Here is an 18,794-nt window from a genome sequence, read left to right on the forward strand (position 1 = left end):
TCAATAGATTAGTTTACATTCAGCTAGAGGCTGCTAATGTTGGCTTTCAGCAAAACCATGTGGAGGATTTAGGGTTTCTGCATTGGGAAGAAGCTTAGCAGTATGTGCTCTGCAGCTGCATTGAGAAATGGAGATTGTTTTATTACTTTTGATTGTTGTTACTATCGAGCATTTTGTGGTTGAGTCAAAACAGTTTTGAATTTCACAGATTAAGCAACTGCCTCGTGTCCAAATAGTGGGCTGCTCATTGATTTTCAGCTAGGCAGCTCCGAGCTCAGGCAGCGTGTTTTGATGAAAGGACTACTATGAGCCCTCGCTGTTTGACTCCTGAGCCTTTTGTTTGCAGCTGTCCAAATTGATCCAAAATAAATTACCAAGTGTCGTGCACAACAGTCGTGGGGGTTTCCAAAAAGCGCACTGCAATCCCTAAACCACAGTGGCTTTTTCAACAGAAGTACACTTTTATGCTCAATGGTTTTTGTATTTTTTTTGTCAGCGTGAGAAACACTGCACTATGCAGTATAGAGCAATAAAACAGCACTACCTTCACTATTGGAATGCTTTGCATTGAAAATACTGCTATGAGATGATGATGATGAAATTGCAAGTCTGATCCATCCCAAATCCTAAATCAGAAAAGAAGATTAAACTTCTGTGCACCAAATGCCTTTCTGCTCTGCCTATAACACAGTTGCAGCGGTCTCATATTTTTTTATTCAGTGCATCTAAACTCAAAACAACACATGAAATTATTTATATATGTGTGCTGGCTGGTGTTAGAGCAATAGCATTATCCAAGGATGATGATAATAACAGCATCATGACACATTATTAATTCCATTTTTGTGACAAACTTAATTTTCATTTGCTCGCTCCACTGAATGTTCAGAGGTCAGGGTCAGACAGAACAATGTCCCTGGAGCAGGGAGAGAGGGAGTCTGTGTCTTGCTCAAGGACATTTTAGAAAGGTAAATTATTGCTAATTATAGCACTTGAGCCTGAGAGAGATGTGGCTGTAGCTCTATTCAAAACAATTCAAGGTGAAGCAACTCTGCTGTCTAATATGGGCTTCCTGTATCCATTGTCATTATTGCTCTAATGCTGTCGTTCGGCGTTCCTGCCGTCGCCTGTGGCTGTAGAACTACTTTGCTCAGTTAGAAACGTAGCAGAGCTGTTCTGCTGTGTCTTGTCCTAATCATCATTAGTGTGACTGATCATTTAGGCAGCTGTAGATATCAAAAATTAAAATACATCACAGTGCCTGAAACTGCCGTGAAATGCCAGCTGGTGCAGAAGAAGGTATTTCACACATCTGTTTTCAATACACTACTGTCCACTGTGTTCTCTCTCCAAGGTTGAATTCCTGCTCTGAGTGAAGCACATTTTGACTTATTAGCGTAAGCTTTAACTTGACCACTTTCCTCCTAAATTGCAAACAAAAGCATCTCTTTACGACATCAGTTATTTTATGCTAAACTACATGATTACTACTAGATTATATCTTTGATTTTGGTTTTGTTTAGAAACTCTTTTTTGTTTGTTTGTTTGTTTGCATACCATTGCAAATTTCCTTCATGTTTTACGTATTTATTTTGTTTTACTTTGACTTTGACTTGTCATTATTATCACATACAAATGTTTGGCTATCAACACCAAAAATTTCAGTTTTTTGGGCAATTGAGATTATTCACCGTATGAGTACTGAGGCAAGTGAGGGCACTGAAATATTGTCTTTCGTACAAGCGATAGCAGCACCAGAGAAGCCTTTATTTCTTCTGCACGCCGTGTACCAACCGTCAGTGCTGACGCCATTCAGCAAATAATATAAACATTGAAGTAAGCTTGAACAGCAAAGGAGGCTGAAGACCAAAATAGACCCAAATCAGAGAAAAGAAGAAGAGGCCTTAGCGGAGCTGGAAGATGACAGCTGGATGAAAAGTGTCAGGTCGTCTTTGAATTCTTACTTTCTGATCTTCATTCCGCTCTGCACGTGTTAAGTAACGTGAGTGTCTCTCTGTGTTTAGCTTAAGATGCTCCTCTCAGACTCTGCCTTTTCTCCAACCGACCTGACACTTGTGCAGGTCTGGTGGAGAGGTCTTGGGCAGGCACCGCGCACGGACTCACACTCACTTCACAAACACTGGGCTTCTTTTTACAGTCTGGACTCGCGCCAGGTCACCCACCAAACCACATGGTCACGAAGACAACAAGGCTATCCAAGGATAGAAATCTCCTGAGACAAAGACAGAAGTGTTTGTGTGAATATGGGTGGGCGGGTTTAATTATTGGATGTGTATGAATGAAGAAGTACAAAAGAATCTGCCTCGTACTGTAAGCAGCATCCAACAGAAGTCATCGTGTCTCTCTAGTACAGTCCAAGAGTCAATTTACGTCAGTGTAAACAGCATTCTTCTTGATTATATGGAAAGTGCAGCTGTTGCATGGCATTATCATCAACTAGCAGACTGTTAACATTTCAAACATGCCTACTACAAGGATAATTCCTGGAAATAACTATTAATTCTGTTCACTTTTACTGTTTGGACAGCTCAGCGTCGGCGTGACTGTTTGACTTGTACATACTTGATTCAGGATTGGAAGTAATCTGTGTTTCTTCTCAGAGCCGGTGGAAGGTGTTGTTGTATGGGTGTTGTTCAGGGTCACAAGGCTCACCTGGCTATGAGAGGAATGTCCTCTTGTTCTAACAGGCCTCTGTTATGTTGGGAACCTTGACCGTCTGATAGACGACCTGCAGAGGCTAATGTCGACACTCGGGTGTCGCAGGTTAACAATTACAGCGCAAACACACAATCTTAACAGTGACACAGTGTCTGCATGTTCAGACCTTAAATACTCCCCCTCTTGCCCTTGCGGTCTGCCTCTTTGTACCCTCCTCACATGGCCACAGGTTCCTGCAGCTGGACGGGGACCAGCGCTGTCCCACTCTGGCTCACAAGTTTATATAAAGTTTACAGCTTGCTTTAGCTAATGGAAAAGATGGGTAGTTTTGTGGACTAATATGGTCAAAGAGGGCTTTGAATTGCTTCTTCCCTTCATGCTAGAATAGATGGTGACCGTGAAGCCAAGCAGCTGCTGCTGAGGCCTCTGGTAGTCTATTTGGAAAAGTCAAGGATGTGTCAAAATAAATACACTATTCTTTGTGTCAGCCAGAGTGAGCTACTGTGTACTTTATCCCATGTGTGGCCATTTGGCCTCAGGTACATGGTCTATGTGGCACACTTTAAGCTTTGACTGCACTTTAGGTACATTTGTCTTTATTTAGAGAACAGTGATTATTTTAGCAATGGAATAAATTTGGCCATTGTTAGTTTGGTTTGACAGTTTGGCCAGTTATTACTAGTTTATTGGCCACCAAGAGACACAAGTGGTAATTTAGACTAATGTGTAGAGTGTCTGATTAAATGGTCATTGCAACAAATCATTATCAGCACACTTTACCCTGGAACAAAACATTAAATTGTTAACTGAAATTTTATCTTCATGTTTGAAAGTGTTTGGCTTATATTCCTTTTTGGTTCACTTCATTCTTTTGCTAGCATCAGCACATTAAATGTGTCATGTAAACCAAACTAGAAGAGAGCACTCAGTAGAGAGCAGATCTCCACCAGGTGTGTACGCTGTGCCTAGCGCAGTACTCTATTAGAAAATAAATGTTCGTTTCTTATTTCAAGTAAAATAAGGGTAAGGAAGTAAAATAACTTCACATTGCTGCTTTTGACAAGGAACGTGGTCTTGGAACATATGAGACATGCTGGTTATGAACTGCCCATAGGAAGAACATGTAAAGTCTGTCTCTTCATGATTGAAAGCTCTGTTATCTTTGTCTACTTTCCTCTTTTCAGAACACACTATGTGAAATTACTTGTCTCTGACGCGCCTGTTTCCCTGACTGTTGTCTGTCATCTCTCCCCTGAGTGTGTGTGTATTGCACTCACAGACTTGACTCACAATGCTTGTTGGAATACACAGAAACTTGATTGGCTGAGACGCATAATGTGAGATGATTGGCAATGCATGCAACTGGTCTGTAGGTTCCTGGCCTGCTAAACCAATGCAGGAAAGGCTAGAAGAGCTGTTCAGGTTAAAATAGCAATGCTCCATCAAAAAGAGGCTCTTGAGCATGTGCACATGAAATATTAGGCTAATGGGTCCATTAGTATGTGAGATACGCTGCAGACAGATACATACACACAACTAAACACATGATCCTCTCCAAGCTTAACCCTGGCAGGAAAAAAAAAACATTTAGGGTGAAATATGTAAATAATATGACAGATTTTTTGACCAGAAGTTTTTCTGGTGGTCGGAAAAAGTCACTGACAATTCTAGCGACTGTCCCAGATTAGAAAAGCACAGCTTCTGGATAGAAGAAGCACAGATGAACCAAAAAAAAGTGCCTAAAATGGGACAGTGATGGCATCAGGCTTTATTTAGGTAGACCACAAAACTGACTTTTTATTGAAAAAGTTGCCATAGGAAATGTCCTCACTTTCCCTTTTGGAAGAGATAACTTTAGCTGTCGTCCATTCCCTCGGCCCACCGAGCCGAGCGCACCGCAATCTTTGATTACAGTGAAGTATGTGACCTGACCATGTTAAATTTAGACTGCATCACACTGCTTATGATGCATTCTGTCTGGGCGAAGCCTCTGACTTATAGGAAAACTCTTGGAAAGGTCAAGCGAACTTGGTTATGTTCAGCGAGCGGCTGGTCACCAAAAAAGATGTCCAGAAATTCCTGCAGGTCGGCGCAGCCTCTGTGGTTATGAGACTTGGCATCACATCGCTCTGCACAGCAGGAAGGGAGACTGTAGAGCTGTTTTTGTGACATGCTGACGACAGTGTCCTCGTGGATCTCTGAACACCATGTCTTTATTTTGCCAGACAGCAGAGAGGTCTTGTGCACTTTATTCCATTATTCCTGCTTGGAGTCAGGCCAGCAGGTCTGAGAGCTGTCTCTTTGCCTATACTGTGTGTTAGTATGAAGTAGATTTGATACAAATCAAACCTGTTTATGTTTTCTAGTGATATTCGAGGTCTGTCTTATCTCAAAATCTTACCTTTTGTTTTAATTTTTAGCTTTTGTTGCAGAGTAAAAAGTCACTGTTAATGGTTGAATGGCTGTAGCCAGGGAAGGAAATCTAGTGTTCAGTTAAATCTGATCCCAGGTCAAAATGCCCGTTGAAGAGATCACAATAAGAACTGTATCATTAAACAAGAATAAGAGACTACAGCCACGCTAATGGCTCTTTGAGAGCCTGGCAACGTAGTCAAAGCAGCAATGCTAACATGCTGATGTTCAGCAGGTGTAATGTTTACAGTGTTCACCATCATTTGCTAATCAGCACATAACACAAAGTAAAGCTGTGGCTCATACCTGAGTAGTTTGGTAAAAAAAAACAAAGTATTGAAGAACTTTTTTTCCTCATGCTGAAGCTAGATAAAAAGTTGGACCATCATTTGGACCAAAGTGGTGGAACAACCTACAGCCTGACATTGCCATTCCTAGAGCCCTGCTGCTAGCATGGCTGAAACCAACCCAAAATTACCCTCGAGCTTTTGGAAATCTATAAATGGTGATGCACTATGAATCATCACCTGGCAGGACAAAACTTTCTGTAATGTGCTCAACCCTCCTCATCAATGCTGTTCATTTCTGACAGCTGATCTCTGTGTATTTTTATCTGTGATAACAGGGCAGGCCTTATGTGGCACGAGTCCAACAGAATTGCACACATTTCTTAGGTTACTGATAAAATTGCAGCTGCTCGAGACCAAACCAAATGTGTAATGATAGCTACTGAGTCAGGGCCTGGAAGGGAAAGTCTGCAGATGATGATTATCAGGGTGATTGAGGCAGTGCATGTGGAGTTTGACGCGGACTCCAAATGTTGTAAATCTCACCTGCCATCTGAACATGCAGGTCGACTTGCACACCTTCTAATGACTCATCTCAGGGTTTACAAGGTCTGTTTTTACTCTTTACCCACAATGACCAAGCCAGTCTTCAAAATAACAAAAGGCCTCACACACCTCTCACCGTGGTCATTGTAAACACACCCCTCTAATCATTGCTCATTAGGTCTTTAGAGGAAAGCTGATGCTGAATAGGAAGGAAGGGGAGATGAAAAGGCCTGAATACACTAATCATGGCAAATTATGGTCTCCATTTCAAACATCACACTCTCACGGGGCCCTATTATGTAAACAATATAACTGAATCTTTCAGTGCTTGCCCTCCCTGCTACAGTGGGTTGTACTTTCCCTTCATTTGACCCTGCGTCATTAACCATTACTGGGGACAGATGTTAGGTTGTATGTATGGATTTAAGTGAATGTGAGTGTAAAAAGCGTAAACGTCACTCCGCTGTGTGAGAATAGGTTTAGTTTTGTGCCAAAAACTCATTGTGTCGTATCTCTGTGTTCACAGTACCCTCTGACGGAGGCCAAACTCTGAGGTGGAGGAGGCTGTAAAGAGGCCCTGAAGGAGCCTCCCACCCTCCCTACCTGACCAGCCGCACACATTGGACAGCCATGGCTCCTCGGAAACGTGGCGGCGGTGGCCGCGGTGGCCTCTCCTTCATCTTCTGCTGTTTTAACAGCAACGATCACCCGGAGATTACCTACAGGCTGCGTGAGGACTTCGCCCTGCAGGCCATGGAGCCGGCGCTGCCGATGCCAGGATATGATGAGCTGGACGGCATGTTCTCCGAGTTGGTGGTAAGACATTATTCTGCTTTTTCTATTTGAGGAAAATCAGACCAGAGTAATTGTAAGGCTTCAAAAGAAGCCTTTAATTAATGTCTCAGTAAATATGTTTTAATTTTACTTATTCTATATTTTTCTTAACTGTCAGCAAATCCCTCAAAACGACCAAAACCAGCACTTAATTGATCCTGCTAATGAAGTTTTGCCAGTGTAGCTAAAGCCAGATATAGCTCACTCCTCTGCGCCTCCATTGCTGTCCAGAAACTATTAAAATCACATAAATGAGCCACAGTGTTGCACTTGGTGACTTATGTTTTTTTATTACCATGAGCATGGCCACTGTAGTTTATTTTGAGTTAATCCCACATACACCATCCCAACGCTTTAAATACTCATTAGAGCACCAAATGTGTTCATCTGCAGCTGAAGAAGTTTCCAACAAATGCACTGTTTACTCCTGTTTTTACCCATGTTTGCCAGAAACGAGTGTGTCCAGCTGTTGTAGGACACGATTTAGCCTTTTTTTAAAATACATATTTTCGAGCCATTTCAAGTGATGTAGATTCTGGTCCTGAGTGCCACACACACAGCAAAGTCACGTCGGAAAGTATTGTATGTATAAGTATTGCGCTTTAAGAAACACTTTTTCATTTTATTGTCTGACAGTTTCCACATCAAATGTGTGGGACACATATACAGCAGTACATAATAAAGAGTATTCAACACAGTCTTCCTCATAAATTACAGCTAATGGAAAATGACTATTAACACTGAAATACTTTAAACTTTAAATACTTTTTCCTGCATTTACAATCCAAATATTTGTGTTCGTACAATGGCTGTTCAACATAACAGACATTTCAGCTCTTTATTAAAGATGTCTTTAAAATAGATTCTTACCTCGTTGTTTACACTGTCCTTTACATTTTAAGACAATCACAAACAAACGGTCACTTCCTCCCAGTTTACACTGTCTTGTGAGTAATGGGGCCAGGCTGCTGTGCTCTCTCTGTCTTATTGTCACTTCTAATTTACCGTGCTCTCCTCTCTCTCCTGCCCCATTTTCCTCTCCCGTGGTTGCCACAGTAATCTAAGCATGACATTTTTGCACATCAATAGACCTCATTCAGGAACTCTTAATGTCTCGGCCTCCTCCATCTGCTAATTGCTTGTTTTTGTCTCCCGCCCTTTATGAAGACATAATTGAGTAAGTTGAGTGTGACGACAAGGAGGCTTTCAGTTGCTCTGTTTACCAAAAGAAAACAGCCACGTGCTTTTCTTTTCACCCAGTATGAGCCACCATGTGCGTGTGTAATCAGAACAGGCTTGCTGGAAGAGAGGCTCATGTTGTGGAATAAGCTGGGCCCATCTGCTCTGTTACGATCAATTAAACCCGACCTTTGAACTTGAGATCAATTTTAAGAGATTTCCAAAAACTTAAATGTCTAATAAAGCTTCTTTTTCCATCCTATATTGAGAGAGACAGACAGTGACTCACAAACAGAACATTATCAGCAAATCTCTTGCAGCATAAAACACGTAGCTGCTCTTTATGATATACACGCAGTTGAATGAGTTGTCTTATTCTCATTCAGTGCTCACTAGTCAGTATGCGGACCCTGATTCATGAGATGAGTCGATAGTTCATGCAGCCATTTTAGGACATTTTATCATTGCACATATTGATTCACAGGGCTCGATGGTTTTAGCTAACACATCCCCAAAAGACATTCCCATGCTGAGTGGTTGCCATAAAACATCAAGCAATCACGCTGTTTGGGAAAGCACGTTAACTTAATTTCCATTTGTTACTTAAAGAGCAGCTAAGAACAAATAAACCTGTGTTTAGGCTGCCGATTGTATTGTCTCCTGGAACTAAATAGCTTAAGAGCCCTCTCATGACTTCCACCACCTATTTCACATGAGGCTAATTTACACATAATTGCCTGAGGATTTCACCAATGTGGATTAAAACATGAAACAGAAAACAGTTCATTGTCAACACAAATCGACCGTTAATTGCGTTGCCATGCCACGATATAAAATCTTGATCTGCTTTAAACTCTCTGGTGTTTAGTCACTTCCCAGCAGCACCCTTTGTGTGCCTCCATGAAGTATCTGTTATACACTGTGACGCATGTTGTCTCCAGATGTTTGTTACCACATGTCGAGCAGGCAGACCACGCCTTATCCCCCCCCATTACTCACACGTCTAAAGCCTGCAGACATCTGATTTGATTCAGAGTCGTATTGAATTTACGGTGCTATCCCAGTGATCGTGAAGAGATTCAGCACAAACCGAGCTCTGGTGCAACTACTCCTGGCACACGTGTTTGTTTTGTGGAAAAACAGCACTGATTTATGTGGATGTTTCTAAATTTACAGTGTGATGGTTTGATGGCTTGTGCAGCTTGTCCGCGGGCTATTTTTTTAGAGTGATGCTTTATTTCTAATCATTGAATCTTGTCCTCTCCATACAGTCATCCAGTCACAATCAAAGGATTCTTTTGAATTCTCCTCACCAACACTTCTTAACCCTCTCTGCTGTGTTTCTCCCGCTTTGCAGGATGAGCTTGACCTCACAGAGAAACACAGGGAAGCCATGTTTGCCCTGCCTGCAGAGAAGAAATGGCAAATCTACTGCAGCAAAAAGAAGGTAAAAGACTCTCGCGGTGCATTATGTCAAACTCAGCATCAGCCTCCACAAGCTTGCTGCAGACCAGCTGCCTTGGCTGAATTATATCTGCAAATATCTCAGCTGCCAAGTTTGCGTTATCTCCCTCCCTCATTGATTTGGTGATACCTGAAGCTGTGATTTTTCTAAAAAACAGACCACAAAGCCTTTGTGTTACTGTGTTTCTGTGCTCATAACAGACTCGAGCATGAGCGTGTTTTCTGCTTATTGTATCTGTGGAATGCAGGTGATTGTTTTTTCCACTTTTAATGCCTGTGACATGAAGGCACAAACATAATTCATGACCTAATGTAGCAATGCTTGAGTTTGCACCAAGCAGTATCCATTGTTGTCTGATGTGGTGAACTGATGTCCATATTTTTGTCCTGAAGGTATGGTTTTGCTGCTATTAGATGGCACATAGTAAAGATCGAATAGTAAATGAGGGTAGTGTGTAACAAACAATACATTTACTTATGCAGCCAGTGTAAGCGATAGAAAACCATTAGCAGTCATCATGCTCATAAAACAGTCTAAACTGCTTGAACTGTATTGTAATGGAAGGCATGCTACTATTAAACATATACTACACAGAGAAATGCCCAAACGTTTCAAACATACCACTCCAGTACCAACAAGAGTGGTGTTTAATGGCTTTATTCCCTAAGTCTCACTCTCACAGTCACTTTCCTCATCACCACATAATAAGTCTAATCAGAGCTCCACCACAGATTACTCACTTAAGTGGATGTTACACAAGGTGGCTATAAAAATAGGGATATGTAGAGGGAGTAAGACGACGGCTAAATTCAGCCTGTTCTGTTAGATAATCCACTAACAGGGAAGGCAGTGTCAGAAATTGTGAAGTACTGAAATATATTCCATGACTGTAGTAGAATTAAGAAGAAAGTGCTATCTTGTTTCTTGTGACTCCAAAGACTATCAGGTTCTTGTCCTATTGTTATTCAAAAACAAAAAAGCTTGGCACATTTCCTAAAAAAGGAGGATTTTTTTCATTATGCAGCTTCTCTTTTTAGATGATATACCTGTCCCATCAAAGCATTCGTGTAGCCATAACACACTCCACCACTCTATGACAGTGTCATATTTCATTATGTCTCATCTTCATGATAAAAGGACTGTCAGCTGTTCTGCCTTTCCCTGTATATTAATCCCTCCTGTGCATGCAGGAAATCACAGGCGCCTGGTCTAGTTGAGATCACCTGGAGTTGAGCTTTCCAGCTTCCACTGAATGTGCCCTCGCATTTTTACAGCAGTGTTTGTCAAGGCCGTAGGTAGCTGCGGGTGAGTGGGCCTGGTATCCTGTCCTGACTAATGTGCAGACAAGCCTTACAGATTTATTCATCTTTTCTTCCATCCAGTTACAAACTGGAGGTGAGGAGTGTTGGGATTTAGTGTGATGGATGGAAAGGTTGCATGTGTACATGAAGGTCTGCCAAAAGCACAGCTGCAGGAAGGCAGAGGTAAAAGAGCCCATTATACATGCAAAGTGTAAAACCACAATTCACATTTTTACACCAAGGGTTTTGTGTGGATTAACAGGATATCAAGTGTTATTTAGTGACCTTCACAGGTGCTGCTAGAGGGATTTTGTTTCTTTTGGACAGGCCCAAGCTAGCTGTTTCTGCCTGCCTCCGTCCTTTATGCTAAGCTAAGCTAACCAGCTTAGCTGTACCTTCATATTTACCATGACGTCTCGTGACTCTTTTTATTAAGCATATTTGCCAAAATGCTTAAATATTCCTTCAGAGATGTGTGTGTGTTAGCCAATAATGTGCAGCTCGATTTAATGCAGACATAGTACAGTTCTGAGTGTTTTTGTGTCAATGAATATGATAAGCCCAAGAATCTACATCATCTACATGAATTATTCACTTTCAGCTGAAAACTCACTTTGTTTAAGTATTGATGCACTAATGGCTTACTTTGGGTGAACGCAGCACCCACCAACCAGCAGCAACAAGGCGAGTGACAGAGAGAAGGTAGTGGAAATGGAAACAGCACTGTGTATGCTCCCGTTTCCACTGTGTCCCAATTAGTGCCCTCATTAAGAGTAGTCTCGGGGCCCAAAGTATCCACATAAGGCGCTTCAAAAATAAACCCCAAAATGTTGCTCTGTGTCTGTTCAGCTTTCTAGAGATCATGCAAGGTTGATTCAGTGTTGGTGTGAAGGCGGGGGCAGATTTGAGGGAGCCAGATCTTTATGTGTGGCATCGACCTGCAGAGGAGGGGAGGAAGGAGTGACAGAGAGGCATCAACATTGCTGACTCGGCAGCAGGCTCTGGCCCCGACCCAGACAGATACAAACTCAGCATCTGAGCTCAGAGAGGAAGGTTGTGTGTGTGTGTGTGTGTGTGTGTGTGTGTGTGTGTGTGTGTGTGTGTGTGTGTGTGTGTGTGTGTGTGTGTGTGTGTGTGTGTGTGTGTGGAACGGAGGCAAAGGAAGCAGTCGGTTGTCCAAGGCAAACAGGAAGGCTTCATTTCCACAGGTGCAGCTTTTGTGTGTGAGGGAGAGCGGGATGATAAGGAGGAAGGTGGGGTCATTATCGGGGCGCCCTGTGCCCGCGAGTGATGAGGTCGCCCTTTTTCGACAGCCCTTTCTTGGCTTCAAGAGCCAGGCTGGGCCTGGCCGAGATAAGTCAGTCAAAGCAGCAAAGCTTGAGCTGTTTGCTTTGGCCAGGCACCTGAGCTGATGAAATCATGCTGCAGAGAATCAATCTTCTTCCTCCTCCTTGTCTGCTCTCTTCTAGGCTACATCATCTGCCAAGAAGCAGATTTACTGATCTGGCTGTGAGGGATTTTGCAGTTAGGTTTCAGATTTCATTTAAAAAAAAAAAAAAAATTAATTTCTGAGAGGACAGAGCTGTAACTTCTCTTTCAAGCCGACTGTTGCTTGACCCCTAAAGAACCAAGGTTCCTGTTTCCCGATGTGTCTTTGATCCTTACTCTCTCGAATGTGGAAAAAATAAACTCCCAGAAATACACTCCCCACATTTCTCTCTCATCATGACCCTAAATAAACTGGAGACATGTCAGTGTTTGAAGAGTGCTGACTTCCGAGTTGAAAGATGAACTCTTTAAGATGCAAAGGGAAGTGGTCCCACCTCTGCGACCGCTCCACTAATGCACTGAACTCAGTCCAGCACCCGCCTGGTCAAGCTGGCATCGGTCTTGAGTGGAACAGCAGGATCAGATCTCCCTGTCGCTGCACGATCCCTGCAGACCGGCCAAGGCCCTGCAGTTTCTGTCAGAGAACAGCCAAGTCTCTGCAGGCCTCTTTATTAACTGACGCCCAATTAGTTTCTGATGGCCACAGCTCGCTTGTGCTTAATGGAGTGAGAGTTAAAATGAAAGCCGGGGGGCCTTTTATGTACAAGCCAAGTTCATGGTCAAGTCGTTTTCTCCTCAGTGTTTGCCCTTGAGTAGGAACATTAAATCATCTCAGAAACGTCTTGCTGTTATTATATTTTTTGTAACTTGTAATACAAACGTGCCTGTCAGGAGATTAATCTCAGCATAAATCAGGCCACGTCCTTAATCCACAGTTTTAACGTTCATTTGCTAATCTCAAGATTTTCTCAAGCAGCTGCGCTCCCTTTTCTGCACTTCTCACCATCTCCTGAAACTCAGTGAAGCGCTCGATGATAAAATGGGGTGGATATCTGTGTCGCCCTACTTTGAGATCCTGCTCCATTTTTGGCTTTTGGCTATTTAGGCCCCGGACCGTCTGTTCCCCGTGTGTTTGTCGCTGTTTGTGTGTTTCATGTCTTTCACAGCCAATTGATGAAGTTCTCCATCTGGTTTGTAGTTCCACTTTGATGCATGCCGACATGTGACTTTCTGAGATATTTCCTTCAAGACCACATTCTTCCGTGACCTTTTTAAATTCCAGTCGTCGCTGATTAATCTTCATAAGCCAAACACACTTTTTCCAATTAACTTGTTCCTTAAAAACAAGCTTCCAGGATCACTGCTCATCGTTCAATCTCTGTTCTTCTCTGTGTTTCAGGAACAAGAAGAAAACAAAAGTGCAACTAGTTGGCCAGAATACTACATTGATCAGCTCAATTCAATGGCAGCTGTAAGTAATAACATGAACTTTGTTTTGCCTCTGAATTGCTTCTCAGACATCAGACTGAGACCTTTATGATGTTTAATCTTTTGTCGAGCAGAGAAAGACGCTCCTCGCTCTGGAGAAAGAAGACGAGGAGGAGAGGAACAAAACCATAGAGAGCTTGAAGACGGCTCTGAGGACACAACCCATGAGGTGGACAAGTCCTTCTCTCATGTCGCTCTGTCCAGTCTTTGTTACCGCCTTTTTGTCCTTTATGTATAATGGCGTCTATAATCACATCTCTGTTCATTTAACCTCCCCTCACCTTGTCTGTCACTGTTCCTCACAACAGTATGTAAATGCGTCCTTTAAGAACTGAATGGCCATAAAGGTCACTGCAGACTTAGTTCGGTATTCTTCACTGATGTGAAAGTACACTTTCAAATGTCATGAGTGAATTATTATATTTGAGTGAATTATTATATTAATTATATTTAGAATGACTCCAGACAAATGGACATGCATACACATAACACACATTTAGCTATTTGTGCATTATATTTCACATTAAAACCAGTCTTTCTCTGTCGCTAAACTCTCTGTGCCCGCTCTCTCAGGTTCGTGACTCGTTTTATCGACCTGGATGGCCTGACGTGCATCCTGAACTTCCTGAAGAGCATGGACTACGAGACCACCGAGTCTCAGATCCACACGTCTCTGATCGGCTGCATCAAAGCTCTGATGAACAACTCGCAGGGCCGCGCCCACGTCCTCTCTCACTCCGAGAGCATCAACATCATCGCTCAGAGCCTGGCCACGGAGAACATCAAGACCAAGGTGGCGGTGTTGGAGATCATGGGCGCCGTGTGCCTGGTGCCCGGCGGGCACAAAAAAATCCTGCAGGCCATGCTGCACTATCAACGCTTCGCCTGCGAGAGGACGCGATTCCAGGTGGGTGAGAGCAAGCCAAGTGTTGTGGTTTCAAACCTTTTGCAAAGTAATTTAGAAGCAACATCGCGTGAAGTTATTTAACACAACTGTAATGACCTGTCATCCCGCAGACACTTATAAACGATCTGGACCGGAGTACAGGCCGATACAGAGATGAGGTCAACCTGAAAACAGCCATCATGTCCTTTATAAACGCTGTGCTGAGTCAAGGCGCTGGAGAGGTGAATTATAGACTTCAGACAGTTTTTATGCTCCCTCTCACAGTAGAAGGTCATCATGCCCCTTAGCTGCTCTAAAGCATTGTTTGCATCCCTTTTCATCTGCTTTTCTTCCCAAATATAGACAAGTTTGGAATTCCGTATCCACCTACGATATGAGTTCCTCATGTTGGGGATCCAGCCTGTGATCGATAAGCTACGTTCTCATGAAAACTCCACATTAGACAGGTGAGAAAGAATTCACTTGCACCCTCTAACATAAAAGACATCAGATCAGGTGGCACAGATTGTCCCTGAGATCATGTTTTACAGAGATCTTTCTAAGTAAAACCTGATGTATTTAAGTGCGTCACATTTGCAGACTGCCTCTCTGATCCAGTTCTTTTCTTTTTCACACTCTCAGGCATTTAGACTACTTTGAGATGCTGCGGAACGAGGATGAGCTGGCTTTGTCAAAACGTTTTGAGTCGGTAAGAGGGAAACAAAATAATTTCCTGACATTATTGCATTGTTTCTGACTGTAAAGTACTTTGCAGCAGATTCTGACAGGTCCCATTGTTTTACTTCTCCTCCTCCAGGTACATATAGACACCAAAAGTGCCACCCAAGTTTTTGATCTCATCCGCAAGAAGATGAACCACACTGACGCATATCCGCACTTTATGTCTGTCCTGCATCACTGTCTCCTCATGCCACGTGAGTCTTTCTTTGAATGGTTCGTTACTTCTTCTATGGACCACATCTGGATGAATACTATCACATAGAAATAGAGTCAGAACCTTTTGTGTTGGAAAATGTGATTAAAAGGACTCCAGTGAATTTAAGATATCCTGAAATATAATGAGGCTCCAAACGATGAAGTAGTCTTACTCCCACAAAGTACACAGTACTTCTGTACATTCTGGTTTTTGGCCAAAAAGATAGCGATGTTGACTTTGTCCACATTAGCACATTCCCAGCCAAACCTAATACGCAGCTACTGTTGTTGGCTTTACATTCATGCGCCTGTGCTGACAGCCGTGGCCAGAGGCTTTATGTTTTTTCTGGGTGTCCGTACAGACATTGCACCATGTGATGAAGCTCTCTATCAGTCCTCTGTACTCCTCTGTAAAAAGAGCCTCTGAGTGAAGACAGCATGTTTCTCACAGGAATTTATTCACTGGAAGCATACATGTCAGTATAGGAATTAATAGGATTTTTTATTAAATCCCCTCACTACATGTATTATATGAGTCTAGACAGATAAACTGCAGCTTGACTGGTTGGTAGAGGCAAACAAAGAGCCAGCAGACAGCAGCAGCAGCTCTTTCCTGTAATGCCCACCTTCCCCTCTAAGTGGCTTTTTAATGAGTCTCAGTTACTTTCCCGAGGCATGAAGAGTTTAATTAACACTTCAGTCGGGAATATGAGTGCTGCAGTGATACACAAGAGTTCATAAAGTGCAAGCTTGTGATGGCACTTGGAATTGGAATAATATTGCTGAATATTATGGGATGCACTGAACATTTTATTCATTTGCAAGTGATTGCTTTCTGCGTTAATTTTTTTGTTTTAGAATCTGGGTCGCACTAATGGAAATACTAATCCTAATCACTGAGATGAATATTTAAAGTCAAGCCAGCAGGCTAATGGGAAACTCTCTCTTCCTCTCTCCTCAGATAAGAGGAGCGGTAACACGGTGCAGTACTGGCTGCTGCTGGATCGTATCGTCCAGCAGATGGTCTTGCAGAATGACAAAGGTCACGACCCCGACGTCACACCACTGGAGAATTTTAACGTGAAGAACGTTGTCCGGATGTGAGTCCTCTGATTTCCTGTGACACATGAATGAGTACATGGAACAGATTACGCTGCTGCCAGATTGAAGAATGGAGACCAGCGTTTGTGTTCCTGTTAAAAAGCCATGTGCTCAACAGTGTTGGCTCAAAAATAGCTTCCCTTTTAAGTTCAGAAAAACAATGAGTGGAGTTATTCATGCAGATGCTGTACCTAATTATGTGTTTCATTCTTTCTGCAGGCTGGTCAATGAAAACGAGGTCAAACAGTGGAAAGAGCAGGCAGAGAAAATGAGAAAAGGTTTGCAAGACTATGAATTACTTACCTGGAAGAGGATTAAATGAAATTAAAATGACGTTTCATATCAACTCAGTGCGCTGAACATGCATCTCTGTGATCTCGTCACAGAGCACCACGAGCTGCAGCAGAGGTTTGAGAAAAAGGAGCGTGAATGTGATGCAAAGACTCAGGAGAAAGAGGACATGATGCAGACGCTCAACAAGATGAAAGAGAAGCTGGAGAAGGAGAGCACCGAGCACAAGAATGTGAAGCAGCAAGTGGCCGAACTCACTGCCCGACTACATGAACTCAGCACCGTACGTTGTCCTTCATATTCTCTGGGTCACTTAATAATAATCTTAAAATGCAACCTGGATGAATACTAAGTTGGATATTGACAACCAGCGGTGGATGAGTTCACATAAGAGCTGCTTCTAATCATCCCACTATCAGGAGCTGAAATGCAAAAATTAAAGCCATGTAACACTTCTGTCTCATACTGATTTGTTACTCTATGTTTAAATGTTTAAGTGGCAAAGTGTCGCAAAATAAGAATTTGGCACAGTTATTGTGTCACCAGTCACCAGACAGTGACTTGACTTAATTTTTGACCCCTTGTCACATGTAATGACCTTCTCTTGAAGGATTTTTAGAAGCCTGAAAAGGGGAAACAAAACTAAAGCTCATCATTTTAATCATCCTCTGGCCCTTCTGCTTTGGAACCACTGCTGTAGGACATAAAGCAGCCTCAGGGATGTGTACAGAAACAAAGTCTTTTAAAATGTGAAGGTTGAGGCTGGTGATATTCTGTGTTTTTGTGAGGGTCAACAGATCTCATGGACACACCCAAATCAACAGTATTCTCCTGTAATGTTAAACTCTGCAGCATTTAAATCTCCTCGGTCTTTCCCTGCAGAGACAGGCAGCTGTTGTTCCTGGAGGGCCTCCCCTCACCCCCGGTCCCCCCGGTGGTCCCCTGCCTCCTCCACCCATGCCATCATTTGCAGGTATGGGCCCGCCTCCCCCACCACCTCCTCCTGGGGGCATGATGCCTCCTCCACCTCCCCCACCCCCTCCTCCTGGCGGACCTCCACCTCCTCCCGGACGTGCACCCATCGGGGGTATCCCTCCCCCACCGGGAGCACCCCTAGGACCATCCCTGAAGAAGAAGAACATTCCCCAGCCATCCAATGCACTCAAATCCTTCAACTGGGCCAAGTTAGCTGAGGTGAGAGCAGTATCAAATAGCTGAATATATTTAGGGTTTGTATTAGAACATGAGATGTAAATGTGTTTTTCTCCTCTGCTCAGAATAAGCTGGAGGGCACTGTGTGGATGGATGTGGACGATGCCAGGGTTTTCAAAATCCTGGATCTGGATGATGTTGAAAAGACCTTCTCAGCCTATCAGAGACAGCAGGTACTGAGGACGATGCAGTTCATCTCTCCAACTCACCAAATGCTGGCGTCTGGTGCCAAGGGCGGGGGGGGGACTGGGTGGGGGCGGACTGGGTGGGTGGGATGGGTGGCAGAGGGCTCAGCTGGCTTGCATTTTCAAAAATTTCTTCAGTTTTGCAACTTTTGATTTCTCAAGCACAGTCGGAGAAGAGAGAAGGGGAGAGGTCAGATCATTTACAACAAAACAAAAGTCAGTCTGAAGGATGAAAAAATTGAGAAATTAAAGGTAGAATGGAGAAATTGCCTGAAAGATTTGGGGGATTTATTAGGGGCAAAAAAGTCATGCTTGAATCATCTTAAACGCCCTGTTACACTTGACTGGAATGCTATTTTTTTTGCCATTTTTGTTTGTGGTTTTTGGCAAATGTGATTGAAAATGCATGAGTGAGCTGCTCAGGATCGTCCTCTTTTCCTCTCATGGCTTCATTTTGCAAATGATTTAGTCACTAGTTATTCATAATCAGTAGTGTCTATTAGTTGTGCCAAGGGGAATGAGCATGTCTTTTTAGAGTTAAAGATGTCAACAATCACTTTCAGCATGTCCAACACACATAATAAGATGTAAAAAAAAAGACTGAAAATGAATGAATGGGAGCACGAACACATTAGATCTTCAGTGTGGGCCTGATTAGTTTAA

At 42.9% G+C, this 18,794-nt stretch overlaps 1 protein-coding gene across 3 annotated transcripts in view; it reads left to right on the forward strand.

Moving 5' to 3' along the window:
- LOC139347824 (disheveled-associated activator of morphogenesis 1-like) overlaps positions 1-18,794 on the forward strand; it is a 44,956-nt gene that overhangs the window by 19,089 nt on the left and 7,073 nt on the right. For all 3 annotated transcript variants that reach the window (XM_070987633.1, XM_070987634.1, XM_070987632.1), the window contains exons 2-15: positions 6,451-6,740; positions 9,295-9,384; positions 13,432-13,503; positions 13,595-13,689; positions 14,094-14,427; positions 14,538-14,648; positions 14,770-14,873; positions 15,049-15,115; positions 15,224-15,341; positions 16,304-16,442; positions 16,663-16,721; positions 16,830-17,017; positions 17,617-17,928; positions 18,012-18,119. In XM_070987633.1, the coding sequence (XP_070843734.1) occupies positions 6,555-6,740; positions 9,295-9,384; positions 13,432-13,503; positions 13,595-13,689; positions 14,094-14,427; positions 14,538-14,648; positions 14,770-14,873; positions 15,049-15,115; positions 15,224-15,341; positions 16,304-16,442; positions 16,663-16,721; positions 16,830-17,017; positions 17,617-17,928; positions 18,012-18,119 (1,983 nt within the window). In that variant the 5' untranslated portion in view covers positions 6,451-6,554. The remainder of the gene's footprint in view (positions 1-6,450; positions 6,741-9,294; positions 9,385-13,431; positions 13,504-13,594; positions 13,690-14,093; positions 14,428-14,537; positions 14,649-14,769; positions 14,874-15,048; positions 15,116-15,223; positions 15,342-16,303; positions 16,443-16,662; positions 16,722-16,829; positions 17,018-17,616; positions 17,929-18,011; positions 18,120-18,794) is intronic.

The sequence above is a fragment of the Chaetodon trifascialis genome, chromosome 19, assembly GCF_039877785.1.
Source record: "Chaetodon trifascialis isolate fChaTrf1 chromosome 19, fChaTrf1.hap1, whole genome shotgun sequence".
Lineage (NCBI taxonomy): Eukaryota > Metazoa > Chordata > Actinopteri > Chaetodontiformes > Chaetodontidae > Chaetodon > Chaetodon trifascialis.